General features: G+C 53.7%; 5 protein-coding genes across 5 annotated transcripts; 1 reads left to right on the forward strand and 4 right to left on the reverse strand.

The window, feature by feature from the left end:
• Positions 1-890: 890 nt before the first annotated feature.
• Positions 891-2,087, reverse strand: AB675_6390 (D-amino-acid oxidase; the record flags this gene model as incomplete). Its single annotated transcript, XM_018146678.1, has 3 exons — positions 891-1,607; positions 1,661-2,006; positions 2,059-2,087. 3 exons carry the CDS (start codon positions 2,085-2,087, stop codon positions 891-893), a joined length of 1,092 nt encoding a protein of 363 aa, XP_018003732.1.
• Positions 2,088-2,693: 606 nt separating this feature from the next.
• On the forward strand, positions 2,694-3,725 carry AB675_6391 (putative branched-chain-amino-acid aminotransferase; the record flags this gene model as incomplete). Its single annotated transcript, XM_018146679.1, has 1 exon — positions 2,694-3,725. One exon carries the CDS (start codon positions 2,694-2,696, stop codon positions 3,723-3,725), a length of 1,032 nt encoding a protein of 343 aa, XP_018003931.1.
• Positions 3,726-4,652: 927 nt separating this feature from the next.
• On the reverse strand, positions 4,653-7,030 carry AB675_6392 (putative aconitate hydratase, mitochondrial; the record flags this gene model as incomplete). Its single annotated transcript, XM_018146680.1, has 2 exons — positions 4,653-6,080; positions 6,131-7,030. The coding sequence occupies 2 exons, from the start codon at positions 7,028-7,030 to the stop codon at positions 4,653-4,655; spliced, it is 2,328 nt and encodes a 775-aa protein (XP_018004128.1).
• Positions 7,031-7,513: 483 nt separating this feature from the next.
• Positions 7,514-9,121, reverse strand: AB675_6393 (putative transporter; the record flags this gene model as incomplete). Its single annotated transcript, XM_018146681.1, has 4 exons — positions 7,514-7,766; positions 7,820-8,686; positions 8,742-8,891; positions 8,943-9,121. 4 exons carry the CDS (start codon positions 9,119-9,121, stop codon positions 7,514-7,516), a joined length of 1,449 nt encoding a protein of 482 aa, XP_018003807.1.
• A 1,486-nt stretch (positions 9,122-10,607) lies between these two features.
• AB675_6394 (Structural maintenance of chromosomes protein 2) lies at positions 10,608-14,252 on the reverse strand (the record flags this gene model as incomplete). The annotated part of the gene is made up of 3 exons (XM_018146682.1): positions 10,608-10,857; positions 10,919-14,173; positions 14,224-14,252. The coding sequence occupies 3 exons, from the start codon at positions 14,250-14,252 to the stop codon at positions 10,608-10,610; spliced, it is 3,534 nt and encodes a 1,177-aa protein (XP_018004061.1).
• Between the last annotated feature and the right edge of the window lie 271 nt (positions 14,253-14,523).

The following is a 14,523-nucleotide window of genomic DNA, read 5'->3' on the forward strand; positions in this document are numbered from 1 at the left end:
AGAGCTAGCCGGCATCGCCCTCGGGATGCGCGCGGCCTTATTGCCATTTTGAGATAGCCAGAGTCTGGTCCAACGCGCATCCTTCTTCGTTCAGAAAAGCAGCGCCGGCGCACCATGAGACCGAACTCTACCAGACCGCCCGTGTCTGCCTATTAGCCACTCACTTTGCAGCATCGCACAGGATGGAGCGAGTGCTGACAACATGACCTGGGCAGCCGAGGCAGTTTCATCTGAAGGGCCTGGCCATCATGTCTGAAAGAATTTGCCGTTCTCTCGACAAATCAGAGGAGGCTCGCCCACCAATGGACACGCCCGATTTAGCCTTCAGCCTTACGAGGTTCCCCGTTCACCAAGGCTCTAGTGCAGCAACTGTGACTATCACCACCGCAGAGTACTGACCGTCGTCAGCTATCGGGGTCGGGCTAGTACAGATGCTCAGAGGCGGCACGACCATGAGCCTGTTCAACGCCGCAGTGTGGGGAGTGCTCGAAGAGTGACACATGGGTCTTGTGTCTATGAGTACCGGGTGTTTACCAAGTCTATCAAGACCTGTGTACCACAGCATTATTCTGCCGGATTCTCCCAGCGCGATCCTGGTCAGAATGTTCACACCGAATCTTTCGACCGGCTGACGCTCAAGTAAGGCTCATCTCGGGATCAGCCACCTGATCAGATGTGTCGCGCTCCTACTTCTGATTAACCGCACTACTGCGTCAATCGAATCGCTTCGTCACTTTAAATGAGCCGCTCTTGTGTCTCTAACGAGCTGCACTTCAGCATTAGAAGAGTCGCTCTGTCGCAGTGGACGACTCGTTCTTCTGCGTCAAATCAGCAAATTCACTCCCAGACCCGCCGCGTCTTCCTGACCTGGGCAATCTTTGTGATTGTCTTCACAACTTTGCCTTGTTCCTTCCACCGAGTGCTTCTTCGACCAGATCCAACGCAGCTTGCGCGCAGCCATATGAAGACTGGTAACCTGCACCACCCGCACCATAGTTATGCACGACCCAGACACCACCGATCTTCTCTTTAGCTACCCTTGTGCCATCTTCACGGACTGGCCTCAGACCGACCCCGTGACGAATGATGTCGAGGGCCTCGATGCCCTTTCCACCTGTCAGTGCCGGGCACGCTTTGACTGCGCGTTGCATGATCCGAGTGGCCTGGTTCAGATCGATACCGCTATCAGTGTTGCCTTTCTGATACGATCCACCGAGAATTGTGCCTCCTCCTGCTGCGCGGGCCATGATATAGCATGCCTCGTCTGGTCCGTCTTCAGTGCCAGAAAAGTTCATCATGCGTCCACCAGGGTCGTTCCTAACAAGTGTGATTTGTCCGCGTGCAGCTACCACCGAGGTGTCTTGGACACCACCAAGAGTCGAGGCCCCAAGTCCTGTGCAATTCACGATGAGATCGGCTGGGTGGCTTGGATCGACCGAGACAGCATCGCTGATGTGCGAAAATGTGCCTCTTTGAACCTTCACACCATTGCGCAGGCATTGTGACAGCAGCCACGGAAGATAGATGGCTGTGTTTATGCAAAAAGACGTGAAAGATGTCGCCGAGTCGATGCCTGCTGCAAGATCGCTCCTGGGGAGCACTTTGAACTGGACACTATCAGCATCGGTACGAAGTCGAACGACTTGAAGTGCGGACATACGTCAGACACCACGTCCTTGAACCAAGGATTTGTCGATAGCAGCTCGGAGAACCAAGCTGCTGTCGTGGACTGTGCATCAGCTGCGCGATTGAAGATCTGGCACTCCTGGAAATGGACACCGGCCTCGGGATGATGGCGAGCAAGATCCTCCAACGGTAACCAGGTGTCTCGATCGTACTGCGCAGCATCGGTGTCACGAATTGATACGGGCATGTAATTTGCACCAGCCCACGGACTTGCATATTCGATAGCGTAGTCGCCAGGCATGTGCTTCGCTGCTATGATTACTCGGTACTTTCTCGTTCTCGATAATAGCATTGCTGTGGTCAAGCCTGCCACACCGGCGCTAGATACTTGTTAGCTGGGAGACAGCACGCACTTCTCCAGTGTGAGCTTACCCGATGACAACAATGGTCTTTTGCGCCATGGTTGTCGGTGTTGTAATAAGTCGCTAAATCAACGTGGTGAGGCTCGTTGTCAAAATTCAAGCAGAATGGGCAGATATTGGGAACAGAGCACGTCCAGCGTCGGACTTCACCATCTAGCAACCTCTTGTGAATTTGCAGATCTGCTCACAGCTTTCTCCGCGTCACTCATTGCGGTGGCATTCATACTCGACCTTGCCTGATGCCGGATGCCAGATGCGTCTAGATCCTGCTGTTCCAGTTCTCGTCCTGGATGTAGGTCGCCAAAAAATCAAAGTTCCGGTGGAATCGAGGCCGAAAATGGACATCTCTCCTTCCGGATTCGGTAATACTTGATCGGATAGGCACCTTATCAGCTCCGGGGCACTGGATCAGCCGATTGTCCTAAGTCCACAAACTCGGACTCACCTACAGGGGCGATCGGTCGTCTTGCATTGACACATGCGCAAGGCATCGTTTAGGACATTTCCGCATCTTGAGGCCTCGCCAATGTCAATAAAGACCGTTGAGCTGCTCCGTGACCATGGCTGACCACCTGTACTCCCACATATCGGCCATCAAGCGCTTCCCAACCAGACACTTGTACAATCAATCACACTCGCACCAAGATGGCGACCATGGACCAGATCTTCGCTGACTACGAGGCACGTCAGCGTACGCTCGTACAGGCACAAGCATCCAACCCATTCGCCCACGGCATCGCCTGGATCAACGGCGAATATGAGCCCTACCACGAAGCCCGAATCCCCCTGAAGGACCAAGGCTTCCTACACAGCGACCTCACCTACGACGTCCCCGCCATCTGGGACAGTCGCTTCTTCCGGCTCGACGACCACCTCAACCGCCTAGAAGCCAGCTGCCACAAGATCCGCATGACTCTCCCCAAGCCCAAGGAAGAGATCAAACAGATCCTGGCAGACATGGCTGCTACCTCTGAGATCCGCGACGCATTCGTGGAGCTGATCGTCACACGGGGCTTCCGGGGCGTGAGAGACACTCCGCATGATCAAATCGTCAACAATCTCTACATGTTCATCGTCCCGTACGTGTGGGTCATGGAGCCAGAGATGCAGCGCACTGGAGGCGAGGCGATCATCGCTCGGACCGTGAGACGCGTCCCGCCGGGCGCTATTGATCCAACAGTCAAGAACCTGCAGTGGGGCGACCTGACACGCGCAATGTATGAGGCACGCGACCGTGGTGCTCTCTACCCTTTCCTGACGGATGGCGATGCTCACATCACCGAGGGATCAGGCTTCAATGTGTGCTTCGTCAAGGACGGAGTCTTGTACACGCCAGACCGAGGCGTGCTGCAGGGAATCAGTCGCAAGAGCGTGTTCGATGCCGCTCGTGTCAACAATGTTGAGGTTCGTTGCGAGTTCATCCCTGTCGAGCTCGCATACCAATCCGATGAGATCTTCATGTGTACCACCGCTGGAGGAATCATGCCCATTACGAGCTTGGACGGGCGCAAGATTCGGGACGGCAAGGTGGGCCCTATCACAAGGGCTATTTGGGACGAGTACTGGGCTATGCATTGGAATCCGCAGTACAGCTTTGAGGTCAACTATGAGCAGCGTTCTGGGAAGGAGGAGTCGCCAGTCGGCGATGACAAAGGATTCATCAGCGCTCAATTATAGCCGGGAAATAGTCCTTCCATTGGAAGAGCACGAAGATTACCAGATGATGTACTTCAATAACTCAGGAGATCGGATTTCAGCCTGCGTCCATCGTCACTGCCGTATACCTGATTTCCTCACTGCCTTCCACCGCTTGCGCTGCCTTATGCGCCATGTATCCTCGCGACTTCTGTAGTATCACGAATTCTCTCGAGGTAGCCTCGTGGCGCGTCTTGCTCTGTCCGCAGCTCCCTTGCGCAAATTTGTCCCTGTGAGGATTGAAGGAACCATCAGGCGAAAGTACTGTGGTGATCACCCATACCCCAGGTGTAGCCTTGACAGCCACTGCTGCGGCACGAGGCTGAGTCACTTGCCGGAAGGTTGCTCACCTGGGCAGTTCGTCGTTTGTTGATTATATTTTCGAGCTGCTGATTTTTGCACCGTCAATCGGACAAAGGTCCTCACATGTCAGCGGCTGACCATTGCGCCGCGCCTGGTTCAATTAAACCTGAAACTGGTTACCCTCTTTCGGCGGCAGAGGTGCAAAAGAGATCCTTAACGGCGGCAAGGTCTCGTCCCGGCTAAGCATGTGGGTAGTTCCTGAAGAACAACCTGCGAATCGGCAATAGTTTGTTCTTTTTGCATTTTTGTTGACCACATTCTGTTCGATGGTTTGTCGTGTGCGCATTTCCTTGGCAGGCGAGTGAAGCGAGGTCGTTGCTGGTGAAACCATTATAGGCTTTTCGCCAGAGTCCGCGGCCACGAGGATCCGTCACTTCATAACCGCAGCCTTGTCTGATCGATCACTTCAGGTACCTCGTTCCAGGCCTTGCTGTTCCCAATACTGTACGTCACTCCGGCCTCCCCTTCTTCGCCAACAAATTCAACGCACTCCCAGCCAGCACAAACGCACACTGGTCCTTACTCAACGTATGCCTCACCGGAATCTCAAACTCCCCCCCACCTCTTCGCCTTCCTCACCTTCAGCCTTACCTCCCCTTGCCCACCACTCTGCAACACATCATACAATCCCACAGTCTCCACACTATCATTCGCACTAATCCGATCATAATCCGCCTTATCAGCAAAAGTCAAAGGCACCACGCCTTGCTTCTTCAGATTCGTCTCATGAATGCGCGCAAAGCTCTTCGACAAGATGACCTTCCCTCCGAGATACCGCGGCTGCAATGCAGCGTGTTCTCGGGCGGAGCCCTCGCCGTAATTGTCCTCTGCGACTACGAGCCAGGATTGGTTCTGTGATTTCCACTTCTTGGCGAGGTCCGGGATGGAGGATTTGCTTCCATCACTGTCATAAGCGACATTCGTCTCGCCGGTCTCGGCGTTGATGGCACCGATCAGTGTGTTCTCGGCGATGTTGGGTAGATGCCCTTTATACTTGAGCCAGGGCCCAGCAGCGGAGATGGTGTCGGTGGTGCATTGCCCTTTAACTTTGTAGAGGACTCTCAGGTCTTTAAGCTCCCCTTCGCCGTACGGCTCAAAGGGCTCGAGGATGGCGAGGCGGTCGGATTCGGGGTCGACGACGACTTGCATGCTCGAGTCTGGTTTTGCTGAGGTGGGGAGGAAGTCCGGGTTGCCGATCGAGAAGCCGGAGCCGGGAAGAGCGTTCCCTTTTGGAGGCTCGAATCTGAAGGCTTCGCCGGAAGGCAAGGGAATGGAGTCGGTGATGGGATTGAAACTCGTAGAGCCAGAGTATGACATGGCTGTGACGAGTTCTGGTGAGGCGAGAAAGCTCATGGTTTTTGGGTTGCCGTCATTCCGGCCGGGGAAATTGCGGTTGTAAGAGCAGAGGATGGCGTTCTCTTCACCTTTCTGCACGCCGTCCGTCCTTTTCCACTGTCCGATACATGGGCCGCAGGCGTTGGCAAGCACAGTGCCGCCTGCAGCGGCGAACGTTTGCAGGGTGTTGCTGTCCTCCAAGGTCGCCCTGACTTGCTCGCTACCTGGCGTAATGAAGAAATCTGATTTTGGCTTCAGTCCTGCCGCATGGGCTTGCTTGACCAGATCTTCAGCTCTAGTCATGTCTTCGAACGACGAATTCGTGCATGAGCCGATCAGACCTGCGCCGAATGTATCCGGCCATTTGTTGATCTCGACGGCGTCCTTGAATTTGGACAATGGCGTCGACAAATCTGGCGTGAAAGGACCATTGATGTGGGGTTCCAGTGTTGAAAGGTCGATTGTGACTAGCTCATCATACTCCGTACCTTCATCAGCCACGAGGAAGTTGTGCTTTTCTGACCCATACGCAATGCCCTGAACAGCATCGATGATCGCTGTTCGACCAGTAGCGTTCAGATACGGGACGTGTCCCTTCGAGAAGGGAAAAATTGATGTTGTGGCGCCTACTTCGGCGCCCTGCATCTTGTCAGCTGATGGCGCCAAACGATGATGGACTGGACCCCTACCATATTGCAAATAGTCGCCATACCAGTCGCACTCAGCGTCTCTACACCGGGACCATGATACTCAATGACAAGCCCCGTCCCGCCTCTTACGGTCAACTTGCCCGCCAGATGCAGAATCACATCCTTCGGCGACGCCCAACCACTCAGCTTCCCCTCCAATCTCACACCAAGCACCTTCGGCGCCTTTAACTCCCACGGCGCATCCACCAACGCATCAACAGCATCCGCGCCTCCGACCCCGATCGCAATCGCACCCAACCCACCAGCATTCGGCGTATGACTATCAGTCCCCAACATCATCAACCCCGGCGCACTATAATTCTCCAGCACGCTCTGATGAATAATCCCCGCCCCCGGCGGCCAGAACTCAATCCCATACCGCTTCGCCGCCGACTCCAAGAAATCAAACACCTCCTTATTGCCCGCTATCGAGTTCGGCAGATCCGTATCCGCGCCCTTCTCACCCACAATCATATGGTCGCAATGTATGCTCGCCGGTACCGCCGTACTCGGCAGATTACACGTCATGAACTGCAAGATAGCCATCTGCGCCGAGGCGTCCTGCATGGCGACACGGTCGGGCTTGAGTTTGAGGTTGGCATTGCCGCGGATGTTCTTGCCGTTCGAGGTATTAGTGAGGAGGGAGTCTTCGACGTTGTCGAGGTGTGAGTAGAGGATCTTTTCTGCGAGGGAAAGCTTTTGGGTGCCGAGGATGGAGCGCACGTCTTCGAACTTGTCGAGGATCTTTTTGTAGGGTGGTACGGCGGCTCGTCGTCGAGGTGCAGATGGGGTCGCTGCAGGGACGGCGTAGTTGCGGCGTGATGGTAAGGCTGAGCGGGAGCCTAGGTCGAGGGGACATCGAGCTCGTAGGGGAGCGGTCCGCTGCAGGAGGCTCGTCATTTTGTGGAAAAACGTCTGCCTCTCTTGCCAGCTTGCTCAAGGTCGTCTCTTTCGACGGTCGAAACTTTTTGGTTCGAAAGCCCCCACGAGCCCCCGAGGTTCGGCGCGGAGGTGGAGCACTTCTCCAATCCTCACAGGCGAATCAAGTAGCATCAATAGTCAGGCAATGCTCGAAATGCAAAGATATCGAGGACATGATGCAATCTAGCTCGCAACGCATGCTCCGAGAACGGGAGTAGAAAGGTGTGGGAGATCGATGCTGTATAATCGCAGGGAGTGGTATTGACACGATAGAAGAGGACCAGGTCAAGCAAGAGAAAGGCACAAGTAGGAAGGAGCGCTGTGCTCAACGACTATATTCGTGTCATCCGGTCTCATGTACGACATGGAACACTTCGATCATCACACTTCCGCTCAACATGCCTTCACTTCAGTCAAGTCGTCCGAAGTAGACGTTCCATCAGTTGTTAGAGCTTATCACTGTCACGCAGATGCGTCTGCCTTCGCCATTGCCCTTCGTCTGCCCATCAGGATCACGGGCGTGATGAAAAGAATTGCGCTGGCGCCCACGACAGCAGCCTGCACTCCAAAGACCACAGCCTTACCATCCCTGTCAATCCAAGGCTGCTGGAAGTAGCTCACAGAGAAGCCGCCTAGTGTTCTCCAACAGTTGATTATCGCTGACACATTGGTGGCGTGCTCGGGATACTTTTCCAGTGCGAAATCTGTTATGGCACTTTATGCCAGAGTTAGCATCCTAGCACAGGTGCGGCGAGACTTTGCACTCACACTGTGGAGGCGACAAGACCTGCGACGGTTATGCACCATCCAAATGCCAACCCAACCCAGCTCTTTCCGTTGGCAAGTGTGAGCCCGTAGATTAGGAGGCCGAAGAAAAGGCAAGCAGCAGGAAACCAGACCCCATGCAGACGATGTTCTGGCCGCCAATGTGCTTGGCGCGTCCCGCCAGCACCGTAGTAGATCCATCTGTTGAAGAAGTATCCGATCATGAAGCCAGCAAGAGCGCCAATGACGGGCGCGAACCTCATAGACGCACCATTAATGTTCCCGAAGAGGTATGGAGGAGAGTGTATGAAGGTGTCGAAAGTCACAGTGATGCCAATAGGCCAGGTAAAATTGACCAGTGTGCTGAGTCCTGTCAAGAGAAGCGGCGGTGTCCAAAAGGCCAATCTCAGCAGCTCCATCAACGAACGTCCTACTGTCCTTAACTTAGGTAGTCGTGTATTGCCAATGCCGACTAAGGCTTTGATCTTGTTGGTCTGCTGGACCTGGCGCGCTTGGTCATAGAATGTTTCTCGACCCCAGAGAAGGACCAGAAAGGAGGAGAAGGCATACAAGCCAGCGAGAACGCCAAAGTCAGCCCGCCAATCCTTGGTACCCTCCATGATATATCCGGCAAGCGCGGGTCCTAGGAAAGGTCCAACAAGGAAGCAAGTACCCCAGATGTTGATCATTGTCGGCCATTCTTCCGGAGCATACATATCATAAATGATGGGCAGGCCAATGACTTGAGGGATCGTTCCGAACAGTCCTTGCAACGCACGGAGTGCCGTGAATGTGTCGAAAGATCTGGCGAAGCAGCAGCCAATGACCACCCCTAATGTCGCCAGTTGCGGCCAGATCCAGCATGGCAAGCTTGACACGAAGTCAGACGAGGTCTTCTATGAAGGATCTGGTGAGGTTGACTCACCGGCCGAAGGCATTGATAAGGGGCATGCAGAGCACGCCTCCGATGCCCTGCAGCAAAATCCCGTAGTTCAGGCTAGTAGCAGATTTGGGAATCGACAAGTTCCACTCGATAGCTTGAGGCACAATCAGTGTGGCACCCCAAGTCATGCCACTGCGAAATCTGTTAAAGAACACTCATGTCCACAAAGCTTGACAGACTCACCCGTCGCACAAGATCGAACTGGACATCAGTGCCAGGAATAACAGCCTCTTCCTTGATGCTGGCCAGTTGAGCGGATTTAGGGTGTCCTGGGCGGTGGCAAGAGGTAGCGCGTCCTCGCTGCCACCACTGTAGGTGAGAGTCCTGCTTCCATCTTCTTCACCTTTCTCCGCTCTGTCCATTGTGCGCTCCTCAAGTTCGATCGCCGGACCTTGGTCGCCGTCCTGCTGACGTAGTTGCTGACACAAAGAGATGTGGACGAAGTGCTTCTAGCTTGAACCCTGGATAATATTGGTCGCTAGATCGCGCAGAGAATGTCGGCGAGCATGGGCCATGTTGACCGCGATATATGTCCCAGCTCGTGAGCTGTCCAACACGTGGTCGTAGATACATGTCTGTGTCACCAATTGATAAGCCACTTTGACAGAAATTGAGAGGTGCAGCTGGGACACGAACCTCCCGATAGCAAACCTCGGATCTTGCTCTGGTCGACAACTTTTTCGAGATCCTGGGCAGCAAGGTAAGCCTCTGACTATTTGATGATGGATCTGAAGATTCGTGAGGAGCTGAGAGACTGAGCTGTGTTCATCTATCGTGTTTGAACGATTCGGGCGGAGCGCATGAGCATCAAACAGGGAGTTTGGCACTGAGGAAGTACAATTTCCGTAGCTTTTGACAGTGACACGTCTCACAGTTGCTGTCTTTCAATTAGAAGTATTGATGAAGGAAAGTAATAGGTACTGGCAGTCTCCATGACAGTCCTAAGATCGTCCGGGTGGGATGGGCGAGACTGCTTGTGATGTTGAGCAATGGAAAGAGCAATCGTGCTGTACTTGCTGCCAAGAAGTATCAGCTGTTTGCGCCTGCCAGCGGTGTGGCCGAGGCTCTCGCCCCTGGAAGGCACGATTCATTCCGATATCGACCGCCTCCCATCTTGCGTACTACAGACAGCTCTATCGGCACTTCGAGAGGCGTGCCTGTGTAGAAGACAGGCAAATGGCCACATGTACATCGGTTCCAACTCGGCACCCTGCATGATTTGACAACGGTAGTGACCATATTGACACATCCCTGCGCGACTTCTTGTCGCACAGCCGGCACAGCTGGGTGTAACAATCGGATGGAATGCTGCCCTCGCCTGAATCGGTTCAAAGTCTCGATGGCCAAGATGATCCGAATTCTGGCCCGGGCTGCGGACGATTGTATGCAGCTGTCGTGACCCCAGCGTCAACATTGGTGCTGGAAAGGACGACACATTGACACCGTGCAAGCGAGCTTTGAAAGGCCACGCCGGACCCATTGTCAAAGCCTCTCATGATTGCAAAGCGGTCGAGACTCACTCAGGACGCCGTATCTCCTTCCTGTCACGGTACGGCAAGCCGAGGTTGCCAATGCAAACCTCTCTTGTTGATGCGACCTCCTTGTCAACAGCCGCACGTGGTCAGCGACGATCCTGACACGCCACGCAATGCACCTGACATGGGCTGAAAGCGCTAGCTCGAGACGCTGAGTTCGCTTCGACGCAGGTGGATTTTCGGGTAAAGTCTCTCTGCTAACCAAGCACAACAGAATCCTCCAGATTGCGACAGCGTCGCGAAGGAGCAGCACGCAAACTGTACTGGGATGATGTTTGGCAAAAGGAATGGCATGTCATTGAATCTGAACTCGTTATTGCATCACACTGACAACACTGGTGCCCTCACTGAACCTCGTCCTGAATACGCGGTTCGCGTTCTGAAACATACCATCCTTCAGACTGACGACAATGAATTGACTGCCCTTGAACCGCGTTTTGATGAGGCGCCCAATGTTTTGCGTATGTGACAGATCGAGCGCAGCATCGACTTCGTCCAAGATATACATGGGCGCCGGCTTGAATTGCAGTAAGGCCATGATGAGCGAGAGAGCGATCAGTGACCTTGTCATTGAGTCAGCACGTGGTTGTGACGGGTTCGTGGGAAAGAGAGGGAAGAACATACCGCTGTCCACCACTCAACTCAGTAAGCCCCGTCTTCCAAACCTTACCAAGCATGACCTTGACCTCCAAGCCCTCCCCGATCCTGCTTATGTCGCCGTCGATAGGCACAAGTTTTGCACTATTGTTTCCAGGGAGCAGGTCCGCAAATATGTTGCCAAAGTCGTGTGTGACTTTCTCCCAAGTCTTGAGCAGTGCTTCCTTCTTGTACTCTTCGATCGTGACAATTGTCTCCTCGATCTTCTTCTTATCTCGCACAACAGTTCGAAGCATGTTCTTCAGACTGGTCTCTTTCTTCTCGACGCTATCGATCATTGGCATGACTTTCGGGTTGATCTTCTTCTTCATGCCTTGGAAGCGCTCCGTGACATTCTTGAGCATAGAGCGTGACTCTGCGAGGTTCTTGCCGTGGAAATCATACGGCGTGTTGGGCTTGCCGAACTGATCCTTCGTGTCGGGAATCCAATCATGCTCTCGCTCCAGAGCTGCGACGAGTTGTGAGGCTGCGGTAGAGTCCTTGGCTGCTTTTTCGACGGCGTGCGAAAGCTTCTGCGCCTCGAGAGCCTCTTCGCTGATCTGTTTCGACTTGCGTGTTCGAGCGTTCTCTAGGTCCTTGAGCTCGTTGTCGAAAGAGATCAGCTTGGCTTGTTCGTCATGCAGCTCTGCTTGGGCTACGTCGTGTGCTGATTTAGTGGTCGACTCTTCTTCTCGGAGAGCTTCCAGCTCTAATTGCTGCGAGTCGATGCTGGCCTGTATCTCAACCAGTTGTTCTTCCGCAGCACCCAAGTCGGTGACCGCCTGTTCCGAGTCAATCCGGGCCTCCTGAAGCTCTTTCTGCATGGTTTTGATAGACACGGCGGTCTTGGACAAACTCTTTTTCAGATCTGCGAGTGATTTCTCGAGCTCCTTCAGCTTGCTGTCCTTGTTCTTGCTGAAGTCTGCCATATCCTTCTCGATGCGCTTGACATCCTTTTGGGCCTCAGCCTGGTTGGACTTTGCCGCGGCCACAGTCTCTTTGAGCTGTCCAACGGTCTCCTTCATCTCTTCCACGGCGGCGATGATTGATGACGATGAGTTGCCCTTGATCTGCTCTTCCGTCAAATGGATCTCATGTGTCTTCAGATCAAGCTCCTGTTTAGTGGCGTGGATTGTGGCCATCTTGGCCTTGTCGCCCTGCATTTGGCCTTGTAAATTGTCGAGCTCGGAATGGTGCTGCTGCATGGTTCTGGTCACTTCGTTCAGCTTCTGCAGGATTACAAGCACTCCGCTTGAGTTCGGCGAGCTTCCACCAGATAAGGTGCCCGATGGATCATATACATCTCCTTCGAGAGTGACACTCTTCAGACGCACGGCCGGATCGAAAGTGACTCTCTTCGCAGTTTCTGCGTCCTGACAGATGAGTGTCGTTCCGAATACAAAGTCCATTGCCGCAGACACTTCACGATCGTAGCCGATCAGCGACAATGCCAAGTCGACCTTGCCCGGAGCGATTTTCTGAGCAGCACCAACCTTCTCAGCAGACGCGCGGAAGGCAGATATCTTGTTGAGAGGGATGATTGTGACGCGCTTCTTCAGCTTGCCATTCTGCAAGAGCTGGGTGCCGGTCTCTGCTGAGTCAACAACAACATTGTACAGCCGTCCACCAGCGCAGATCTCGAGAGCCGTGCCAGCTTGAGCATTGTCCTTGTCGAGCTCAAATAACTGCGCGACGAGACCTTTGACTTTCGAGCGGTCAAAATTGGGTGATGGATCACTGTAGTTGAAGTCGACGTTGGCCACTTTCCGCTTCAGCCCATCAGCTTCTTCCTTGAGTTTGCGTATAGTCTTCTGAAGGGTTGTTTGCTGCTCCTGCATCTGAGCGGCGCGGCCAGGCTCAAAGCCCAGTTTCGATAGGTCTGCTTCAAGCTTCGCAGCTTGCTTCTTCAAGGTCTCCAAACCGCTGATCAGTCCAGCGTTCTGTTCCTTTGCCTTCTTCGCACGTGGCTCATCCTCCTTGATCTTCTTTTCAAGATGGGAAATCTTCAGTTTTGCTTGCTCCTGCTCGGTGCCAGCTGCAGTCGCCCGCGATCTGGCTTCCTGTAGCTGACCTTGATAGCCACTCTCTTGACCCTCACGAGAGGCTACGCCGGTCTGTAACGTTGACAGAAGCTCCTCCTTGCTCTCCATCTCCGCTGTTTGCGCATCGACATCTGCCTTCGCTGTGGTGAATTTGCCTTCGAGCTTCTCGAATGCCGCTTTCTTGTCCTTGACTTGCTTCTCCAAAGTCTTGATATTCGTAGATGCGTCTTTCTTCCTGGCTTCTTCCTCCTTCAGACTCGTCTTCTTCAGCTCCAGGATCGTCGCAAGCCGCACAAGTTCGTGGCTGTGTTCTTTGACTCGTTGCTCCAGAGCCTGAAATTTGCCGCCTTTGCGCAGCTCCTTCTCGCGGACAGCTTTGACTCGTTCAAGCTCTTCCTCGAGATTCTCGATCTCCCGCTTCAGTTTGCTAGCGTTGTCCTCCAGGTGCTGGACTTTGGCGCGCTTGGCATCGTGTTCCTCGTTAGCTTGTCGCATCTTTTCGCCAGCTCGGACATAGTCCGCTGCGACGACAACTCTTGTGAGTCTCTCCAGCTCGCCCTGTGTCTTCTGGTAGTCTAGCCATGCTCTTTTCTCGCCACGCAGCTTGTCCAGCTTTGGTTCGATCTCTTCCTTGAGCAAGCCTTCAATTTCCTTGACCTTCATCTCCTTCTTAGCCATGGTCTTGTTGGCTTTCTCTTTCCGATCCTCGAACATTCGTGTGCCTGCCGCCTCTTCGATCATGGCCAGTATCTCGACCGCTTTCATGTTCAGAACCTTAGTAATCCGACCCTGCATAATGATGAAGTTGGGATTGTTGATGTTCAGCCCAACACTCTGAAACAGGTTTTGTACGGTCTGTTGTTGAGCGCGATGACCATTAATCAGGTATTTGCTTGTTCCGCCCATAACGATTTGTCGCGTCACGCTGATCTGCGCATACTCGTCGAAGCCGATGGGACTTTTGTTCTTATCGGCATTGTCAAAGACAATAGTCACGCTCGCTTTCGTAACACCGGCCTGTCCTCGCTTGTAAATCAGGTCTTGTAGGTTCTGTGCGCGCACTGTAGACATGTTGTTGATTCCCAGTACAAATGCGATCGAATCGAGGATGTTGCTCTTTCCGGAGCCATTGAGGCCGGTGACGGCGTTGAATGAGTCGTCCCATCCCGAAATCACGGTCCGTACCTGGTAACTCTTGAACCTGCTCGCCTTAGCGAAGGACTATAAGAAGGTCGATGTACATGTACGTACCCATCTATGATGAGCTCGACGATCCTCATCTTGCCGGCTACGCGCTCGTCACGCGCTCAGAGTCCCGCTGCTGTTAGTATGGCGATCCAGGTCGTGTCAAAGGTTGCCCCGTTCACATTGAAGTCACTGGGAAGAAGCGCAAACAGAGGGTATCTTCACGTGATCGACCACAACAAATGTCCCAATGTGGCTAAATGCCGGATATGGTTTCCGATCGACGTGACTGACCTTTGACGCGATTTTTTGGAGATACGCCAGTCCATGCTTTTAGTTCAGACGGCAGGCGTCCTTCCAACTCGC

Source organism: Cyphellophora attinorum (assembly GCF_001299255.1).
Source record: "Cyphellophora attinorum strain CBS 131958 chromosome Unknown Contig4, whole genome shotgun sequence".
NCBI lineage: Eukaryota > Fungi > Ascomycota > Eurotiomycetes > Chaetothyriales > Cyphellophoraceae > Cyphellophora > Cyphellophora attinorum.